Genomic DNA, 19,967 nt, shown 5'->3' with positions numbered 1-19,967 from the left:
AATGGATGACTCGACTTTTATTGTGACTAATAACACAAAATTTTTGCATTTTTGAACCAAAACAACCCAATTTCAACCAAAGTTTCACCTCAAAATATCTAAGAAAAACCTTACAAACCTCAATAAACTCTCATGTGCCCTTTAATAGTAAGAAATCAATTAAAAATTGAAAAATCAAATTGATAGCACATATTTTCCTAAAGCTAGATCTACTTTTTTCAATAATATGAGGATCCAAAACCACCACCAACAAACTTCTCTCGCCAAATTGAACATCTTGACATAAAACTTGATCACTTTGGTAGCTGAAATCATGACAACCAGACATTTTCTCTTTTTTAATTAATTTTTAATAGTCTTTGTTTCTCTCTCATACACAAACCAAAAAAATAAAAAAATAAATAAAATTTAAGACCAAAAAAATTTAGAAAATGTTTGTGGGTAGCCATCAATTTTATCCATCTTATACTTTTTTATCCTTTAAACTTTTAATTTTATAAATTTACCATAATTTTGAGCCATATTCCATGCAATTAGGCTTGAAAATGATGCAATTAAATTTTTTTTTTTTTTTAAAAATTTTGGACCAAAATGAACTTTTCCTAAGAATATTAGATTGACCATTATATTTCTCCATTGTTTTCACTCTACAGCACTGTCATTGAATTTTTCCAATCTTTAACAAAATTGGACAAATTAGTCTTCAATTTGGGCTTCCAATGATGTAATTAAAAAACAAATTGAGTAAGAATAAAAAAATACACTGTTTTTATAAACATTTTAGTATATGTTATAATAGGGGAGATAAAGGAGGCTATTGTGTTCCATTATGGTCTATTTCGAGTGAGAGGAGACAATGGTTTTGGTCGTGGGCTTATGGTCATAGAGGAAAGTGACGTTTGAAAGTATGGTAGTGGTTGTAGCTCAAAGTATTTTTTACTTGAAATGCATTAAAATAATATATATATATATATATAATATTTTTTTTTTTTAATTTTTTTATATCAGCATATCATAACGATCTGAACACATAAAAAAAAATTAATTTTAAACAAAATTTTTTTTTAGATTTTAAAAAAAACATGGTTTGAATCATTTTTCCAAACACTATCAAAGATAAATGTTGTGTGGCTGGGAGAGGTTAGGCTGGGTTACAGTGTGGGAAGGTAAGAGAGATAAAGACTACAGTTGATTTCAAGTAAGGTTATGGTTAAGTTGTCGGATTCCAGTAGTATGAGAAAAATGAGAGGCTATGGTGTAGGTGCCTAAGGTTTAGTTTCAGTAAACAAGGAGTCTTTTGTCTTTTTGTTTTTGTTAAAATCTTTCTTTCTTTTTTTATATCTCCCTTGATTTTTTTTTTATTTCTCTCCTATTTTTTTTCTTCTTTTCTTTTCTCTCCTTTCACTTTCTCTCATAATTTTCTCTTTGTTATTTTTTTTTATTTCTTTCCATAAAAAAATTCTTCTTCGTGTTTCTCTCCTCATCTATTTAGAATGCTCCTCCTTAAATTTAAAAATCCTATAATTGAATTTAAAAATCTTTTTAGATTTTTTTTTTCATTTTTAATATGAGTTTTATTTTTAACTTTTTTTTTTAATTTCAATTCTTTTTTTTTTAATTCCATTAATGTTAATTCTAAACTTTAAATTCCTTTATTTTTGAATTTAAATTTTAAATCATTTTAATATCTCTCATAATGTTCTAAACTATATTTGGGCCCTCATTCTTATTGTCCCTTTCATTTTACTCACTAAATATTTTTGTTAGAGAATATGCTAGAAAAGAGGTTTAAAAATAGATTATAACACTAAGTAAGGAATATAAACTTCTTCTTATTTGAGTTAGTTTTCAATTAAGACATCTTTTATTTAGTCCTTTTATTCTTGATTTTGTACTAATTTGCCTCTTTACTTTTATTTGTAATATTATTGACCTTTTACTTTCAAGATCATCTTTGTTTAGTTGATATTGTTGGAAACAGAGAAGAAAAAGATTTGAATCCTATAATTCATAGAGCTGCAACTCAATACCATAAACATTTTCTTATTATTCCATTTAATGAAATCTAAGAGCACATAAACTTCTACAATCTAGGAAAAACCATGAGAACTTTTAGTCATTAAAGCTAACAATTAATGACACTAAAAATTACAAATTACACTTTAACACTCCCTTTTAACTTATAATCTTCAAAAACTCTTTGAATTGCTGAAACTTTTCAACTGGAATAACTTTTGTGAGAACGTTTGCAGGTTGATCATTGGTATTGATAAACTCCAGTTGCATCTCTTTCTTGATCACCATGTCTATGATAAAACGATGCCTTAACTTTATATGCTTTGATCGTGCATGAAAAACTGGATTCTTGGTCATTACAATTGCTAACATGTTATCACATAATATAATAATAAGATCAATAACCTTTTGCTACAAAAAATAAAGAATTCTCCTCAACCACACTGACTGATATACTGCTTCTTTTGCAACAATATATTCTGTCTTTGCAAAAGATAAAGCTATATAATTTTTCTTCCTTGAATGCTATGAAATTATATTTGCTCCTAGACAAAATACATAACAAGATGTATTCTTCCTATCATCACAACTTCCAGCCTAGTCACTGTTATAATAACCAATCAACCTGTTATCTTCTTGTTTTTTGTACATGATTCAATGATTCTTTGTTCCTTAAAGATATTGCAGGATTCTTTTTATAGCTGCAAAATAAAGTCGGCTAGGATCCTCCATAAATCTAGAAATATACTTGCTGGGAATAATATATCAGGTCTTGAATTTGTGAGATAAATAAAAGATCAAACAAGACTTCAAAAAATCTTTGAATCCACTTTAACAACACCATCATTCCATTGTAACCTCTCATTTGTTGCCATTGGAGATGTTACTGGTTTACATTATGAAAAGTTGAATTTCTTGAAAAGATCTGCAACATTCTTTTCTTGTGAAGTAAAATTTTTCCCTGGAGATTGCTTCATTTGAATGTAAAGAAAATATTTCATCAATCCAAGATCTGACATTTTGAATTCTTTCATCATAACATCCTTGAATTCTGCAACCATATCTTTACTTGTTCTTGTACATATTAGATCATCAACACAGAGATAGACCATTTGAAAGTCTACTCCTTTTTTCTTCATATAGAGTGATGGTTCAAATTTACTTCTTTCAAATTCATTTTGATGAAAATAGAGATCAATTTTATTGTTCCATGCTCTTGGTGCCTGTTTTAATCCATAAAGAGCTTTATAAAGTCTGTAAAATTTTTCTTCTTTTCCTTTTATTTCTTATCCTCAACATGGACTTTAGCAGTGAGACGAGGGGTAATGAATAATCCTCTCGAATTATTTGACGAATGTTTTTAGCAGTGAGACGAGGGGTAATGAATAATCCTCTCGAATTATTTGACAAATCAGAAAATCTCTAGCAAGCAAGTGGGTCACGATGGGCACCACAAATGCTGAGTTGTGCAAACAAATTTGGAAATAGACTTACATGGGCCAACTCGAGTGGGCTAGAAAGTTAAACGACAAAGATGACTCAAATCATATAGCAAGATCTCACCAACCAAACAACGAGAAGATTAAGAAGAAATGAGGGTCTATATTTCAAATCAGGTAAAGATGCATGCATATCATTTAACTTTGAGACATTGAATAATGAGTTTTGCAAATTTCATATGAGAAAATTCCAACGAAATGCATCAAGTGGAATGCCAACTTGAAATGGCTAAAGATCAAAATTGCTGTTGAAAATTTTTTATTTTTGAGAATTTTTCAACCTAGGCAGGCCGCCCATGAGAATTAGGCCACCAAAAAAAAAAATCTCTGTATTTTTCTACCACCTTTCAGTTTCCACTCCTAAGGTAGTGCATTTTCTATCCTACCTCCATTCGAGCGCGCCTTCGAGCCCTCATCTTATTTATTTTCGAGCGCACCTTCGAGCCCCCGTCTTACATTCAAGCACGCCTTCGAGCCCTCGTCTTATTTATTTTCGAGCGCGTCTTCGAGCCCTCGTCTTACATTCGAGGGCGCCTTCGAGCCCTCGTCTTACATTCGAGGGCGCCTTCGAGCCCTCGTCTTATTTATTTTCGAGCGCGCCTTCGAGCCCTCGTCTTATTTATTTTCGAGCTCGCCTTCGAGCCCTCGACCATCAAAGGTAGTGCATTTTCTATCCTACCTCCATTCGAGCGCGCCTTCGAGCCCTCGTCTTAATTTTTTTCGAGCGCGCCTTCGAGCCCTCGACCACCTGAGGTAGTGCATTTTCTATCCTACCTCCATTCGAGCGCGTCTTCGAGCCCTCGTCTTATTTATTTTCGAGCGCGCCTTCGAGCCCTCAACCATCAAAGGTAGTGCATTTCCTATCCTACCTCTATTCGAGCGCGCCTTCAAGCCCTCGTCTTATCTCCATTCGAGCGCGCCTTCGAGCCCTCGTCTTATTCATTTTCGAGCGCGCCTTCGAGCCCTCGACCATCAAAGGTAGTGCATTTTCTATCCTATCTCCATTCGAGCGCGCCTTCGAGCCCTTGTCTTACATTCGAGCGCGCCTTCGAGCCCTCGTCTGAGTTCTTTTCGAGCGCGCCTTCGAGCCCTCGACCATCATAGGTAGTGCATTTTTTATCCTACCTCCATTCGAGTGCGCCTTCGAGCCCTCGTCTTACATTCGAGCGCGCCTTCGAGCCCTTGTCTTATTTATTTTCGAGCGCGCCTTCGAGCCCTCGACCATCAAAGGTAGTGCATTTCCAATCCTACCTCTATTCGAGCGTGCCTTCGAGCCCTCGACCATCAAAGGTAGTGCATTTGCTATCCTACCTCCATTCGAGCGCGCCTTCGAGCCCTCGTCTTATTTACATTCGAGCGCGCCTTCGAGCCCTCGTCTTATCTCCATTCGAACGCGCCTTCGAGCCCTCGTCTTATTAAAAAAAAAATCCTCGTATTTTTCAATCATCAGGCAGGTTGCTTGGAACAATTAGAATCTTGCGAAATTCTTCGCGTTTCTTTTATCATTGGGCAGGTTGCCTAAAACAATTTGATTCGTTTCAACAAAAACAAAAAAAAACAAAAAAATAGGTTGTCTCCTAAATGACTTGTAAAGATTATGCGTCAATCTACTGTTTTCAAGACTAAAAAAAAAAAAAAGTTCTTTCTGTATCTACTTTTCTTTATAAATTTACTACACAAAGCTAAAAGAAAATGAAATTCTCTAATATCTTTGCATAGTAAATATTATAAAGAGGGGGCAACTGTCATAACTCAATTTTTGAACAAATAATAAAAATAAAAATATATTTGAGAATGGGGTTAAAACAATACAAATTCAAAGTTCATGGATGAAATTATCAAATTTGAGAATAATTTGGTTAGAAATTGAAGAATTAATAAGTTGGAAAATTTATTTAAATTTTGGATTAGTTTAATTAATGAAATTAGAAGAATTAATAAGTTTGGGAACTTAATTAAACTTTGATTTAATTAATTAAATAAATTCAGGGACTTAATTGAAATTTATCCAAAAAGGGCAAAATTGAAAGAATTAATTAAGGACCAAATTGAATAATCCAGGCATTAAGGACTGTTTTGTAAACAGTGCACCAATTTAAGGATTTAATTGAAATTTATCCAAAAGGGGCAAAATTAAAAGAAATTTTTTAATTGCTCAGGGGTCCAATTGCAAAATTTCCAATGTTCGGGGGTCAAACTGAAACTGTCCACGGGTTGCTTGAAAACGTTGCCGTTCCTGGTGGAGTCCGTTGCTGCCGAAACGCTGCCGTGGCTGGTGGAACAGCCGTGCTCGTCTTCTCCATCCTGATTCAACAAGCTGAAGATTTGCAACAGATTTGATCGCCATGGACCACGTCTCTCGCCCCAGATCATGGCATGGAAGAGAAGAATCCGGCCTAGAGAGGCAATCGTGGGGATGCCTATAAAAGAGAGGCAGAAATCAACAGTGAAAAGGAGATGAAACCCAGTATAAACAGGGGGAGAAAACGTAGAAATACAGAGTAGAAAAGCATAAATTCACAGAGAAAAAGAAAAGGGACAGGCAACATCGAGAAGATTCAGCTCTGCCATTGCCTTCGTCCCTGCAAACCAAGAAAGACCCAGAATCAATCAAAACAAAATTCACAGCAAGCCGATATATTCATCATCTCTTTAGCTCTTGCATCATCTAAAAAGCTGCGAAGAAAATGAAAACAGTGAGTATAAAGAAAGGAGACAAGGAGTAGGGGAAATTACAGCGAGAGAGAGATCATAAACAGGGGAAACCAGAGGGGAAGACGAACTACCGAGAGAAGAAGAAGCAGAGAGCAGGAAAGCAAAGGGTAGAAGGAATTCCAGTTTCGCCAGGAGGAACTCCTTCACAGATCTTCGCCCAAAACAGCAGCACTCCAGCAGAGCAGGTAAGCTTTCTTTAGTTTTCATTGAATTCTCTTTCGCTTTCGCAGATTCAATAAGGTTGTTACTGTGCGAAGGTAATTTTAATTACCTTTGCACAGTACACAGCACGCGTGCTTCTGGTTGATTTTTGCCCGGCCAGGCTGGCTGGGCTTAGCCCAGCCCAGCCCAGCCCAAAAAAATATGCTGGGCTGGGTCCGGCCCAGCCCGGCCCAAAAAATAAAATAAAAAAACAGAAAAATAAAAAAAGGGGTAAAAAAAATAAAAAAAAAATGTTTATGCATGAATAAAAATAATGTAAATTTATTGGTTTATTCACTAACGCCAGAGTCAGGAATAAAAATACCGGTTTAAATTTATATTATTTTTATTCGTTGTATTTTATTTTATTTTATTTAGATGAAAAAAATAATGTAAATTTATTGGTTTATTCACTGACGCCAGAGTTAGGAATAAAAATACCGGTTTAAATTTATATTATTTTTATTCGTTGTATTTTATTTTATTTAGCTAGAAAAAATAAAAAATATATGCATGCGTAAAAATAAATTTATTTTTCTTTATTTATTCACTAGCGCTAGAGTTGGGAATAAAAAATATTGATTTAATTTATTTTATAACTACGTGATATTTACCAACGCCAGAGTTGGAATTATCTGTAGTTGAATATTCACTGCCGTCAGAGTCAGGAATATTATAAGCAAATTATCATAACGTAAACTAATAAACATTTAGCAATTTAAGACGAAACTAGCAATGCAGCCTGCCTCAGGCAGGACGTTTAAGGGGTGATAATATCTTCCCTTTTACGTAACCAGTCCCGAACCATAGAATCTCTGTTGACCAGTTAGGGTTCCTAGTGACCATAATACTAGGTGACGACTCCTTAAACAAGAATAATTACATTAAAGAACAGGATGCCAGAAATCCGTTCTTTCCAAAGATTTTCCATAATTCGAGAATTAATTTTTAATGCCGCCGCGATGTCGGGTGCGACACAACTCAATCAACCTAAAATCTCAATCTAGAGACCTCTTTATCCAGAACTTTAGTCATTGTCTTCAGCTTCATCAACATGAAATCCCAATTTGATTATTCCTTTTAACTAGAACCAATAGGTCGGTCAACTTGAGATTCTCATTTGGCGACTCAATTTAACTAGAACTAAAATGTTGCCTTCAGCTTAATTAACATGAAATCTTAATCTAAAGACCCCTTTTAACCAAAACCTTGGTATTTGTTTTCATCTTAGTCAACCTGAGATCTCATATGGCGATCCCCTTTAACGAGAACTAAAATGTTGTCTTCAGCTCAATTAACTTGAAATCTCAATCTAGAGACCCCTTTTAACTTGAACCTTGGCTTTTGTCTTCAACTTAGTAAATTTAAGATCTCAATCTGACGATTTCTTTTTAACTAGAATCAATAGTTCAGTCAACCTGAGATTCCAATTCATTCTTAGATATCATGGGAAGGTAATGTATCCTATTTTTCTCCTGGAAACTAATTACACGTTTTTGTTCACATGGAATTTTTGATAACATCCAGTCAAGATTTTACCTTGGGGAAGTCGGAAATGGGGCTGCAATGAAACTTATTGTCAACATGATCATGGGCAGGTTCTACCGAGTTCCTTTTGTCAATTGTTTTCTGTTTTGCTTTTGTGCTGGATTATATTGTGACACCTGGTGTTTTCAACAATTTGCAGTATGATGGCAACCTTTTCTGAAGGATTGCTTCTCAGCGAGAAAGTAGGACTGGACCCCAATGTACTGGTTGAGGTATTTGTGAACAGAAAATCTTGTTGGATTTTGTTGTGTCACTTGTCATCAAACCCCATGAAGATTAACTGAATTCATACTCTTGTTTGCTTTTTAATGGATTATTCTTGTTCTTTCTATCTCATTCGAACATGCACAATGATAATCATTGCACTGCTGTTCTCTGGAAAATAAATGAAGAAACTTGTTGATTTTCAGTCTGTTTTATTTCTTCGTCTGCGTTTGTTTGTGTACGAGAGAGAGAGAGAGAGGTTCTGAATGATGCTTCACTAAAATTCCTTGGTCAAAACGAATCAAGGTGTTGCACCCTTCTTGTTCAATAACAGCACTTAATGGAAGAGTACATCCAAAAGGACCTCATTTGTTAGGTGTTCTGGCTCGAAAAACTATTAAAATTAAAGCGTGCACTCTTCTTCCTTGTCTTTGTTGGTAAAACTAAAAGCCTCTAGTATATAGAATGATGTTATCTTTTTTATTTTATTTTATTTTGTTGTTTTTGAAGGCATCTATTGAAGCCTCTTAGGAATCTTCTTACATAGGTGAAATTGCAGGTAGCATCACAGGGTGCCATTAATGCACCGATGTATTCGCTGAAAGGTCCATCGATGGTCAAATCTCTATACCCCACTGCTTTTCCCTTAAAGCATCAGCAGAAGGTTTGTAGATATTCTAAATTGCAGACACTATTTAAATCAACGCTGTCATCTCAAAAATGAAGTCAATGGTTTCAGGACATGAGACTTGCCCTGGTCCAATTGCAGCAGGTGAAATTGAACTATACAAGGTAGCAAAAAGTCACGGGCTTAGCGATAGTGATTTTTCAGCAGTGATTGAAGCACTGAAAGGAAAAGTGCAATCCTGAGCAAACTTGTGTGTTTTTTTCCTGGTTACTAAGGAGAGGCTTGTACCTGAGATCTCAAGTTTTCTTGTATGTCATCATCACCAGCTTGTGGTCTTTTTTCTGTGTTAATACAAGTCTGTCGGAAAAAAACTGAGGAGTCCCTAAACTAAACTATTGATAGTTTCTGAACAAGGAATTTACCATAATTAATAATTGATGGACAAATTCATTGCAATAAACCACAAGGAGTAATTTATAATCTACTCAATTGTTGAGGTAGAATTGATAAAGGAAACAATGCAAAACACGAAACAAGATAAAAGAATTCTATCTATACTTTACTTAAAGCGGAAATCTATTCTAAACTCCTAAGAGACATAAGTGAATTTTGCTTTTTCCCAGATGAAAAATTGGTATATATTAATTCCATCCTGAATCTGATCCTTCCTGGCTTTACTTCACAGTTAAACTTGAAATCGATTCCAATGGGCCATATGCTCTAACCCCTCAACAGCATCAGATAGATACCGTAGTCAAGACAACAAGAAACACATCACTTTCTCAACTTATAAATAAAAACCTGTAAGCTCACATCGACACCTCTTTCCCTCATAAGAGAGAACTAAACTCACGTTCCCTCCTTTTCCAGGCTATTTTTATTTTCCCATCCCCCAAACATTCCTGTATGAGTAGCTATAACATGAAGGTGTCATCGTCTCCCAAGGTCAGCAAACACGTGGAGTGTCTCAGACATCTTCAGGTTGGTATATATATCTACTTTCTACAAGAAACATTGTGCTGTTTATGTTTTCATAAGCTTGTGTTATTTTATAGCCCAGTTTTCAACATTTTTGTTAAGTTCTATTACATGTATAGATGATCATGACATGCTTAATTACATACGCGAATTGATGTATTCTGCAGAGCCAACATGATGAGCTGGAAGCACAGTTTCTTGAGGAGAGAAAGGCATTAGAAGCTAAATACCACAAGCTTTATCAACCACTATACACTAAGGTATGTGTTGTCTTTGCATTAATACTTCTGCATGTGTTACGTGAATGTTGAATCAGAGGTAGCATGCATTACAATTTTTGTTCCGTATTTATGTAATTAATTCAAGTATTTGACGGGCTCTCTGCGCAGAGATATGAGATTGTGAATGGTCTAAAAGAAGTTGACGGGGTTATGTCTGCTGAATTAGATAGCATAAAAGAGGATCAAGCTATAGAAGGTATTAGCGTATATTTTTAAAAGTATGTCTTGTTTTTGGCAAACATACATGGAGTATTTGAAAGCAATGCCTTATATTGAACTTAAGAGTATAGTACTTCTTCAATGCAGAGAAAGGAGTGCCTGAATTCTGGCTCACTGCAATGAAAGCTCATGAAGTACTAGCAGAGGAGGTATGCAAGGCGTGCTCACATATGCACACATATATTTCTTCCTTTTGGATTTTGGATTCATCACTGTGTAATGTGATTTATCAATTGATTCTTGCAATAGATTAAGGGACAAGATGAAGGAGCCCTAAAGTTCATAAAAGACATCAAGTGGTCGAGACTTCAAAATCCTGAGGGTTTCGAGCTGGAGTTTTACTTCGACCCCTGTCCTTACTTCAAAAATTCTGTCCTGACAAAGACTTATCACATAATTGATGAATCTGATCCTATTTTGAGTCAAGCAATTGGGTAGTTAATTATATTAATGTTGTTGTGCTGAGAGTTTTTATTCTCTTCCTTTCTCATTTTCCTTCTTATAATGTTTCATCTGATTTTTTAGGACGGAAATTGAAAGGTATCCTGGGAAATGCTTGACGACGAAGGTTGTGAAGAGGAAACAAAGAATGGCGTCAAAGAAGACCAAAACCACCATGACAATTAAGAACTGTGAAAGTTTCTTCACATTCTTTAATCCTCCTCAGATCCCTGAGAATGAGGATGACTTAGATGATGATGATGTAAGTTCCGCTTCATTATGTACAAGAAAAGCAATGTAACTGTTGATATGTTAATTGATGTCGTAGTCTCTTGTGTTCACAGTATGATGAACTTCAGGACCGGCTAAAACAAGACTACAATATAGGGTAAGTCCCACATTCTTTATGTGAACTTCATTGCGTCGATTTTGTGCATCTCTCTCCCCTTTTCTCTGATTTGGACAAGTTTTTTGTGGATGGTAGTATTATTATTCGGGACAAAATCATTCCACATGCCATGTCATGGTTTACTAGAGAGGTTATCGAGTCATGGTTTACTAGAGAGTTAGATGGTATAGATTATGATGACAATGATTATTATGCTGATGATGGTGATAAGGATGAGGTTGAGCAAGAAGAGAAAACAAAACAAGGTGTGAAGGACATCAAAGAGGACCATGATGAGCATGAGGAAGAGGAAAAGGAAAATGAAAGTAAATGGGGTGTGAAGAAGATTGATGATGAGGATGAGGTTGAAGATGAGGAGAATAATGATAGGGATGCGGAGGATAATGAAAGTGATAAGAAAGCTGAGCAAGAAGAGAAAAGAAAACAAGGTGTGAAGGACATCAAAGAGGACCATGATGAGGATGAAGATGAAGAAAATAAAAGAAAATGGGGTCTGAAGAAGGATGATGATAATGATGATGTTGATGAGGATGAGGCTGGAGATGAGGAGAATGATGATGGGGATAAGAAGGACAATGAAAGAGACAAGAAGGCTGAGCAAGAAGAGAAAAGAAAACAAGGTGTGAAGAAGGACATCAAAGAGTACCATGATGAGGATGTGGATGAGGAAAATGAAAGTAAATGGAGCCCGAACAAGGATGATGATGATGATGATGATGAAGATAAGGTTGAAGATGAGGAGAATGATGATGGGGATTGGGAGGATAATGAAAGCGACAAGGAGGCTGAGCAAGAAAAGAGAATAAAACAAGATGCGAACAAGGACATCAAAGAAGACCATGATGAGGATGAAGATGAAAAAAATGAAAGAAAATGGGGTTTGAAGAAGGATGATGATAATGATGATGTAGATGAGGATGAGGCTGGAGATGAGGAGAATGATGATGGGGATAAGAAGGACAATGAAAGAGACAAGAAGGCTGAGCAAGAAGAGAAAAGAAAACAAGGTGTGAAGAAGGACATCAAAGAGTACCATGATGAGGATGAGGATGAGGAAAGGGAGAGAAAATGGGGTCTGAACAAGGATGATGATGAAGATGAGGAGAATGATGACGGGCATTGGGTGGATATTGAAAGCGACAACAAGGCTGAGCCAAAAGAGAGAAGAAAACAATGTGTGAAAAAGGACATCAAAGAGGGCCATGATGAGGATGAAGATGAAGAAAATGAAAGAAAATGGGGTCTGAAGAAGGATGATGATACTGATGATGTTGATAAGGATGAGGCTAGAGATGAGGAGAATGATGATAGGGATAAGAAGGACAATGAAAGAGACAAGAAGGCTGAGCAAGAAGAGAAAAGAAAATAAGGTGTGAAGAAGGACATCAAAGAGTACCATGATGAGGATGAGGATGAGGATGAGGAAAGGGAGAGAAAATGGGGTCTGAACAAGGATGATGATAAAGATGAGGAGAATGATGACGGGTATTGGGTGGATATTGAAAGCGACAACGAGGCTGAGCCAAAAGAGAGAAGAAAACAATGTGTGAAAAAGGACATCAAAGAGGGCCATGATGAGGATGAAGATGAAGAAAATGAAAGAAAATGGGGTCTGAAGAAGGATGATGATACTGATGATGTTAATGAGGATGAGGCTGGAGATGAGGAGAATGATGATAGGGATAAGAAGGACAATGAAAGAGACAAAAAGGTTGAGCAAGAAGAGAAAAGAAAACAAGGTGTGAAGAAGGACATCAAAGAGTACCATGATGAGGATAAGGATGAGGAAAGGGAGAGAAAATGGGGGCTGAACAAGGATGATGATGATGATGAAGATGAGGTTAAAGATGAGGAGAATGATGATGGGCATTGGGTGGATAATGAAAGCGACAATGAGGCTGAGCCAAATGAGAGAAGAAAACAATGTGTGAAAAAGGACATCAAAGAGGGCCATGATGAGGATGAAGATGAAGAAAATGAAAGAAAATGGGGTCTGAAGAAGGATGATGATAATGATGATGTTGATGAGGATGAGGCTGGAGATGAGGAGAATGATGATAGGGATAAGAAGGACAATGAAAGAGACAAGAAGGTTGAGCAAGAAGAGAAAAGAAAACAAGGTGTGAAGAAGGACATCAAAGAGTACCATGATGAGGATGAGGATGAGGAAAGGGAGAGAAAATGGGGGCTGAACAAGGATGATGATGATGATGAAGATGAGGTTGAAGATGAGGAGAATGATGATGGGCATTGGGTGGATAATGAAAGCGACAACGAGGCTGAGCCAGAAGAGAGAAGAAAACAATGTGTGAAAAAGGACATCAAAGAGGGCCATGATGAGGATGAAGATGAAGAAAATGAAAGAAAATGGGGTCTGAAGAAGGATGATGATAATGATGATGTTGATGAGGATGAGGCTGGAGATGAGGAGAATGATGATAGGGATAAGAAGGACAATGAAAGAGACAAGAAGGTTGAGCAAGAAGAGAAAAGAAAACAAGGTGTGAAGAAGGACATCAAAGAGTACCATGATGAGGATGAGGATGAGGAAAGGGAGAGAAAATGGGGGCTGAACAAGGATGATGATGATGATGAAGATGAGGCTGAAGATGAGGCTGAAGATGAGGAGAATGATGATGGGCATTGGGTGGATAATGAAAGCGATAACGAGGCTGAGCCAGAAGAGAGAAGAAAACAATGTGTGAAAAAGGAAATCAAAGAGGGCCATGATGAGGATGAAGATGAAGAAAATGAAAGAAAATGGGGTCTAAAGAAGGATGATGATAATGATGATGTTGATGAGGATGAGGCTGGAGATGAGGAGAATGATGATGGGGATAAGAAGGACAATGAAAGAGACAAGAAGGCTGAGCAAGAAGAGAAAAGAAAACAAGGTGTGAAGAAGGACATCAAAGAGTACCATGATGAGGATGAGGATGAGGAAAGGGAGAGAAAATGGGGTTTGAACAAGGATGATGATGATGATGAAGATGAGGCTAAAGATGAGGAGAATGATGATGGGCATTGGGTGGATAATGAAAGCGACAACGAGGCTGAGCCAGAAGAGAGAAGAAAACAATGTGTGAAAAAGGACATCAAAGAGGGCCATGATGAGGATGAGGAAAAGGAACGAAAATGGGGCCTAAAGAAGGATGATGATGATGAGGATGAGGATGAGGTTGAAGATGAGGAGAATGATGATTGGGATGAGGAGGACAATGATGAGGATGAAGATGAGGAGAGTGATTATGGGGATAAGGAGGACAATGATGTTGATTATAATAATGAGGATGAAGATGAGGAGAGTGATTATAGGGACGAGGAGGACGATGATGATGATGAAGATTAGGAGAATGATGATTGGTATGAGGAGGACAATGATGATGATGATGATGATGATAATGACGAGGAGGATGAGGATGAAGATGAGAAGAATGATTATAAGTGTCACACCCGGACATTAAGGCGACCGGTTAAAAATTAATCTTTCAATGGAAAAAGAACAAATATCTAACATCTTGTTCTTTGGGGAAAAGGTCTAGTTCAAGGAGTCGCCATCTAGTATTATGGTCACTAGAAACCCTAACTGGTCAACAGAGATTCTATGATATGGGATTGGTTACAAAAAAAAAAAAAAAAGATGTTATAACCTCTTTCTTATCATTTCATGATAGAAATTGGTGGTAATTAGATTTAATTCATTATTAAAGTACAATACTCGTATGATTTCATAAATCAACATCCCTAAAAAAGAGGTAATCAATATACATACCCATAAAATTATATTTACATATTCATAAGTTTACATTACATCATATTGACATATTCATAAGTTCGCATTCCTATTCTAGTCTCGTTATCATCACGAGTTTATACAAAAGTGTGAAACACGAATTACATAACTAGTATTTCGTTCATACCAAATACATAACCCCTTACAACATGCGAATACATAATTTATTCTAAAACAAGTGGACCTATGGAACAAGATTTTCTATGCACCTTGTTAGTGCGACGTCCCTGTTATAATACAAAATGAATAGAAGAATTATAAACAATTTGAAACATAAGATAGATAACTAAAAGAATAATAACGTTACTTTCTGTTTATGGTCTAAGCAAGTATAATCTTTTCATTACTCCTTACTATACATAATACAACCTTATTATTTCTTCAACTATATTATCCTTACTCACAAGTCTCAACCTCTCCATATGAGTGGTAGGGACCAAAGTTAATTCATTTGCCAAAGTTTTTTTGTTTCATTTTATTCCAGTCATCCTTTACAAAACCACTAAATACGTTTATCCACATTATTCCAACTTAGTCATCCATCTCGGATGTTGTTAATCGTAACTAATCACAATATTCAACCCTGTCATCCCTCTTGGATGTCATTAGCCGGAGCTAATTACAACTAATTACAATATGCCTCTAAAGGCTTAACAACTTCACAATTCTGCACATATTATCACTTCATTTCACTTTCACATAAGTTCTTCTATCATACATGCAGAATTAAGACATTAATACAAGTATGCATTTTGTTTTGGTTCAAATATATTCCTGGGAGTTTAACAAGATTATCATTCATGTATTTCATCATTTCATTTCACAATCTATTCATTCCTTCAACTTGGTCGGCCTTTCTTTAGGTCTACACATTCAATATCATTCATGTTTATTCATTTTTCTTTTGTAAGAATCTGTACTTGTGCTCATTCGTTCATTATTCTACTTAGGTTCTTCACATTTAGTTGCTTAGTCTTAAGTTAAAATGTAAGAGCCTTAATCTCCCATTTTAAGTTTTTTCCTTCTTTTTTGTCCAGAATTTTGAGGTAACAACCAACCAAGGGAGTGATACTACTCTTACCTTATGATTTCAACAATCTTAGAGAAGGTTTTTGGTGATTTTGTTCTTCTCTTCCACGTGATTTTCTTCTCTCCTTGTTGTTCTAGTCGGCATTCTAATGTTCTTCTTCTTTCATGTTTTTGGTTGTCTCTCATCTCTTTAACTCTTCAATCACTCAAACTCTTAAGTGAAGTGGCATGCAAGCTGGTTTGGTTAGGTTTTCTTCTTAAGAAGAAGTGGCTACTGTAGCCAAGGCTGCTAGCCGGTTTTGAAGGAGATGAAAAGTCATCACTTTTTCCTCTCTTGCATTTATACCCCTTTTAATTGAGATAAGTGTGTTTGGGTGTTGGTCATGGTTGTTCTTATCCCTCTTTTAGGTTATCTTAGGGCTAGTTACTACCCTATAATTCCTGTTTAGGATATGCCAATTTTCCTCCCCCACTTTCCACCTAGAATAGGCCGATTTGTTTTTTTTTAGTTCTTTCCTAGCATAGGATAGCTTAATGCTATCTTTTTGTTAGGTTTTATATTCTCCCCTCCTATTATAAATTTCATCCTAAAAATTTAAGGGACTTTTATTTTATACCTGATTGTTCGAATAGTTCGGGATAATTTTTTCTCATTTCAAACTCCTTATTGTGGCTTGGTAACTATTATTATATGTGAACTCCACCAATGCTATATGCTCCTCCCAGTTTTCTCCAAACTTTAACACACATGCCCTCAGTAGGTCTTCCAAAACTTAGATGACTCTTTTCAATTGGCCATCGGTCTGGGGGTGAAATGCAATGCTCATATCCAATCTCGTTCCTAAGGCCTGTTGTGTGCTCGACCAAAGTTAGGAGGTGAACCTAGGATCCTGAGTGCGACACAGAGATGGTCACCAATCATTATAACAATTACTTTTAATTGTTTGGGTTTGATCCTTTGTTGAGTTTATTCCAGTAATTCTATTTCTTTGCAAGTCTTTTCAATTGTTAATCATTCTAGTAATTCTACTTCGTTCCAGTAAAAAAATGGGTTGATTTAAATCAATTAAAATCTTAAAAGTTGCTAGATTTGCTATAGATTTATGAAGTTGTTCTTGGTTTAGGCTATTTGGAAACTTGCTAGTGATTTTTGTAGGAGAAGGTGTTACTCAATTTATAGACTATAGATTGTATAATGTAAATTATGAGAGAACAGATAATGTAAAAACAACAATGTAATTTTTTCTATTTCAAATCATCAAGCAAAACTTAAATTTGCAGAAGACAATAAATTTACCAAACTGAACAACTGGAAAAAGCTCATATTGCTTGAAGGGTGTTGTTGTCCGAATCTTGACTCTGTCATGATTGCATAGGCGATGGTGAGTGAGGAGTAATGGAGTCTATAGTTTTCATGCGAGTAATAGGTTAGACAATAAATATCTCACATTTCTTTCATTTTGTTGTATGGTATGTAAGTTCAAATTTATTGTTTCTTGGCATTCCTACATCATGTTCAAAAGATTGACCATTAATCAACTACACACTTTAGCATTGTATAGATGGCTTGCCATGAGAAGTACAAGGTGGAGCTTTTTAGCCACATACAAGGTCTATTTGTCATGGACGGGTTTTTTGACACTCTGCTACCTACTCATTGGGCAAACAAAACCTTGCTAGCTATTGGTAGTCGTAAGGTTTTGTATTTTTTTTTTCTGTGTTTTCTCTTTAATTTACACTCCTTATTAAGTTCTGGGTTAATTTTGGTCAATATGTGTTAGGATTGAATTAGGTAATGAATTCACCAACCATGCTAGCTTGTTGGGTAAATTAATTACCCCTATAATTTTTTATAATGTTGTTGCGGACATGTCATGCTTAGTCAGTTTCAGCTAGTTAATATTAAAGGTTTTCCGTATAGCAGCATGCATAAACATAAAGGCACCCTTCATTCATTGAGTTTCTGAGGATATTGAATATTTGAGTTGTAATAGCTTAACATTTCTTTTTTCTTCTTCGGTGTATTTGGTCACAGGATTTGCAGGTCAAGTCTTCTCCACCTGTTCAGATTGCAACACCTGTGCACAATGATCCATCAATCATCTAGGTGAAGAAAATAAGATTGGTCTCATGCATGTATGTCCATGGGTCAATTAGATATTATTGATTTTTTTAGTTATGCCATGGTAAAAAATTTAGAACTAGAATGAAGAAAATAGAGATTTTTCTTTGTAATCAAACATTTGGATAAACATTTATGCTAACTTGTAACAAAGCCAGTGGTATAATATTTATAGTGTGCTCATATGCAATTTGATATAGTCATAATTTTATTGACTATTTATTGACGATGCTTCCAAAATAAAATATGTTTATAGAATATCGAAGTTGTGTTTGTTTTGATCACAATTTTGTTCTAATAATCATGTTTGAATTGATTACATGGCTGATTTAAATTGATTCTTGAATTATTGAACACATGGCATCTAAAAACAATTTCCTTATGATTTTACAATCCGAGTTTGTATTGTATTTTTCATGTCGTGTCAAAAATGCGTTTTCGACAACCTTAACGCAGACTTCATCAAGCAATGTACGATGACCTATATTGCATCACTCCCTTTCTTTCCTTTAGGAAATCTCAACACAAAAACCATGGTGATCATCTCTCGCTTCCATTCTAAGATTTATAGTGGCTGCAATCGTCCTGCTAGCCTTTGATGTACTACTTTAACTTGTTGAATATATTGTACTTCAACACATATTCGACTATTTCTCTTTTCATGTTATGCCACCAGTAGTGGGTTTTCAGGTCCTGGTAAATCTTAGTGTTGCCATGATGCATAGTGAACTTGGATTCGTGTGTTTCTCGTAGAACCATTCGCTTAACCATCCCTTCATTGGGTACATATAAACATTGTCCCATCATCAATGCTCCATCATCCACTACTCGAAACAAAGTTTTTATCCCACCCTCTATTTTCTTTCTCATCTTAGACCCCGTAATGTCACCAAATTAGGCTCATAGTATCTATTCCTGATATGTTGGTCGTATTATCAATTGAGCTATTAGTTCTCCTCCTAATTTAATACCCAATTCTGCCCTCATTTCTTTCAACTCTGTTAGTGGTTGTTCATGCCACAACGTTGACTTGCTTAGAGTTGCTTTATTTTTGCAACAAAGAGCATTTGCCTTCCCATGATGGTATTCTATAGTGCAGTCATAGTTTATAATGAGTTCTATCCACCTTATTTGTCGCATATTTAATTCTTTTTACGACATCAAATACTTCTAACTTTTATTATCAATGAAGATTTGGGTCCTAGACCCATACAGTTAGTGCCTTCATATTCTCAAAGCGAATACAACAATGGCTAACTCCAAGTCATGCATTGGATAATTCTCTTCACGAGTCTTTAATTATCTTGATACATAGGCGATCACCATCCCATATTGCATTAAAATTCTCCCCAACCCCTTCCTCGAGGAATCACTATAAAACACAAAGCCTTCGATTCCTAAGGGAAGTGTCAACACTAGGGTGGTGATGAGTGACACGACTAAAAGATTGATGTCTTCTCCCAACTGTAGGAATGTCGAAGTAATAAATAACTCGGCAAGATTGGGGTCGAACCACAGGGAGGTGAACTATATAAATTAAAAATAATATATATTTAATAAAACAAAGAGTTTATGAGATTTTTATGGGATATTGATGTAAGGATTAAACAATGATAAAACAATTGTCAAGGTTAGATGATCCACTAATAGTATTAGAAATAAGTATAGTATAAACTCTGTTTATTAATCAACTGAAAACCACACACATAAGAGGTTCCAATCGGATGATTCATCCTTAATAGTTCATTATAAATTTTTAACATGATCATATTAATTATCTGATTTAAGTAACACCATACTTTTAAATATTGTCAGGAATTCATGATGCTAACTTATGTTAACAACAAATCAAGTTCCTTTCATACCACAGGTGTAGGTTATACC

At 35.7% G+C, this 19,967-nt stretch overlaps 2 protein-coding genes and 2 long non-coding RNA genes across 4 annotated transcripts; 3 read left to right on the top strand and 1 right to left on the bottom strand.

Moving 5' to 3' along the window:
- Positions 1 to 5,551: 5,551 nt before the first annotated feature.
- Positions 5,552 to 6,393, bottom strand: LOC140955385 (uncharacterized). The gene is made up of 2 exons (XR_012169403.1): positions 6,252 to 6,393; positions 5,552 to 6,097 (listed from the first exon to the last, which is right to left on the bottom strand). It is a non-coding gene; the product is annotated as an uncharacterized lncRNA (long non-coding RNA).
- On the top strand, positions 6,275 to 8,944 carry LOC140955384 (uncharacterized). Its single transcript, XR_012169402.1, has 5 exons — positions 6,275 to 6,415; positions 7,959 to 8,029; positions 8,119 to 8,191; positions 8,743 to 8,847; positions 8,923 to 8,944. It is a non-coding gene; the product is annotated as an uncharacterized lncRNA (long non-coding RNA).
- A 668-nt stretch (positions 8,945 to 9,612) lies between these two features.
- On the top strand, positions 9,613 to 12,596 carry LOC118031013 (uncharacterized). Its single transcript, XM_035035304.2, has 8 exons — positions 9,613 to 9,792; positions 9,957 to 10,049; positions 10,179 to 10,266; positions 10,377 to 10,438; positions 10,539 to 10,723; positions 10,815 to 10,992; positions 11,075 to 11,118; positions 11,215 to 12,596. Exons 1-8 carry the CDS (start codon positions 9,718 to 9,720, stop codon positions 12,506 to 12,508), a joined length of 2,019 nt encoding a protein of 672 aa, XP_034891195.1. The 5' UTR covers positions 9,613 to 9,717; the 3' UTR covers positions 12,509 to 12,596.
- Positions 12,509 to 14,770, top strand: LOC118031060 (uncharacterized; the record flags this gene model as incomplete). Its single annotated transcript, XM_035035358.2, has 1 exon — positions 12,509 to 14,770. A coding segment is annotated over one exon (1,980 nt), but the record flags the coding sequence as incomplete, so codon positions are not given.
- Positions 14,771 to 19,967: the final 5,197 nt, after the last annotated feature.

Source organism: Populus alba, chromosome 3, assembly GCF_005239225.2.
Source record: "Populus alba chromosome 3, ASM523922v2, whole genome shotgun sequence".
NCBI classification, from domain to species: domain Eukaryota; kingdom Viridiplantae; phylum Streptophyta; class Magnoliopsida; order Malpighiales; family Salicaceae; genus Populus; species Populus alba.
The sequence above is the reverse complement of the archived record's forward strand: the minus strand, read 5'-3'. Positions and strand labels throughout refer to the sequence as shown.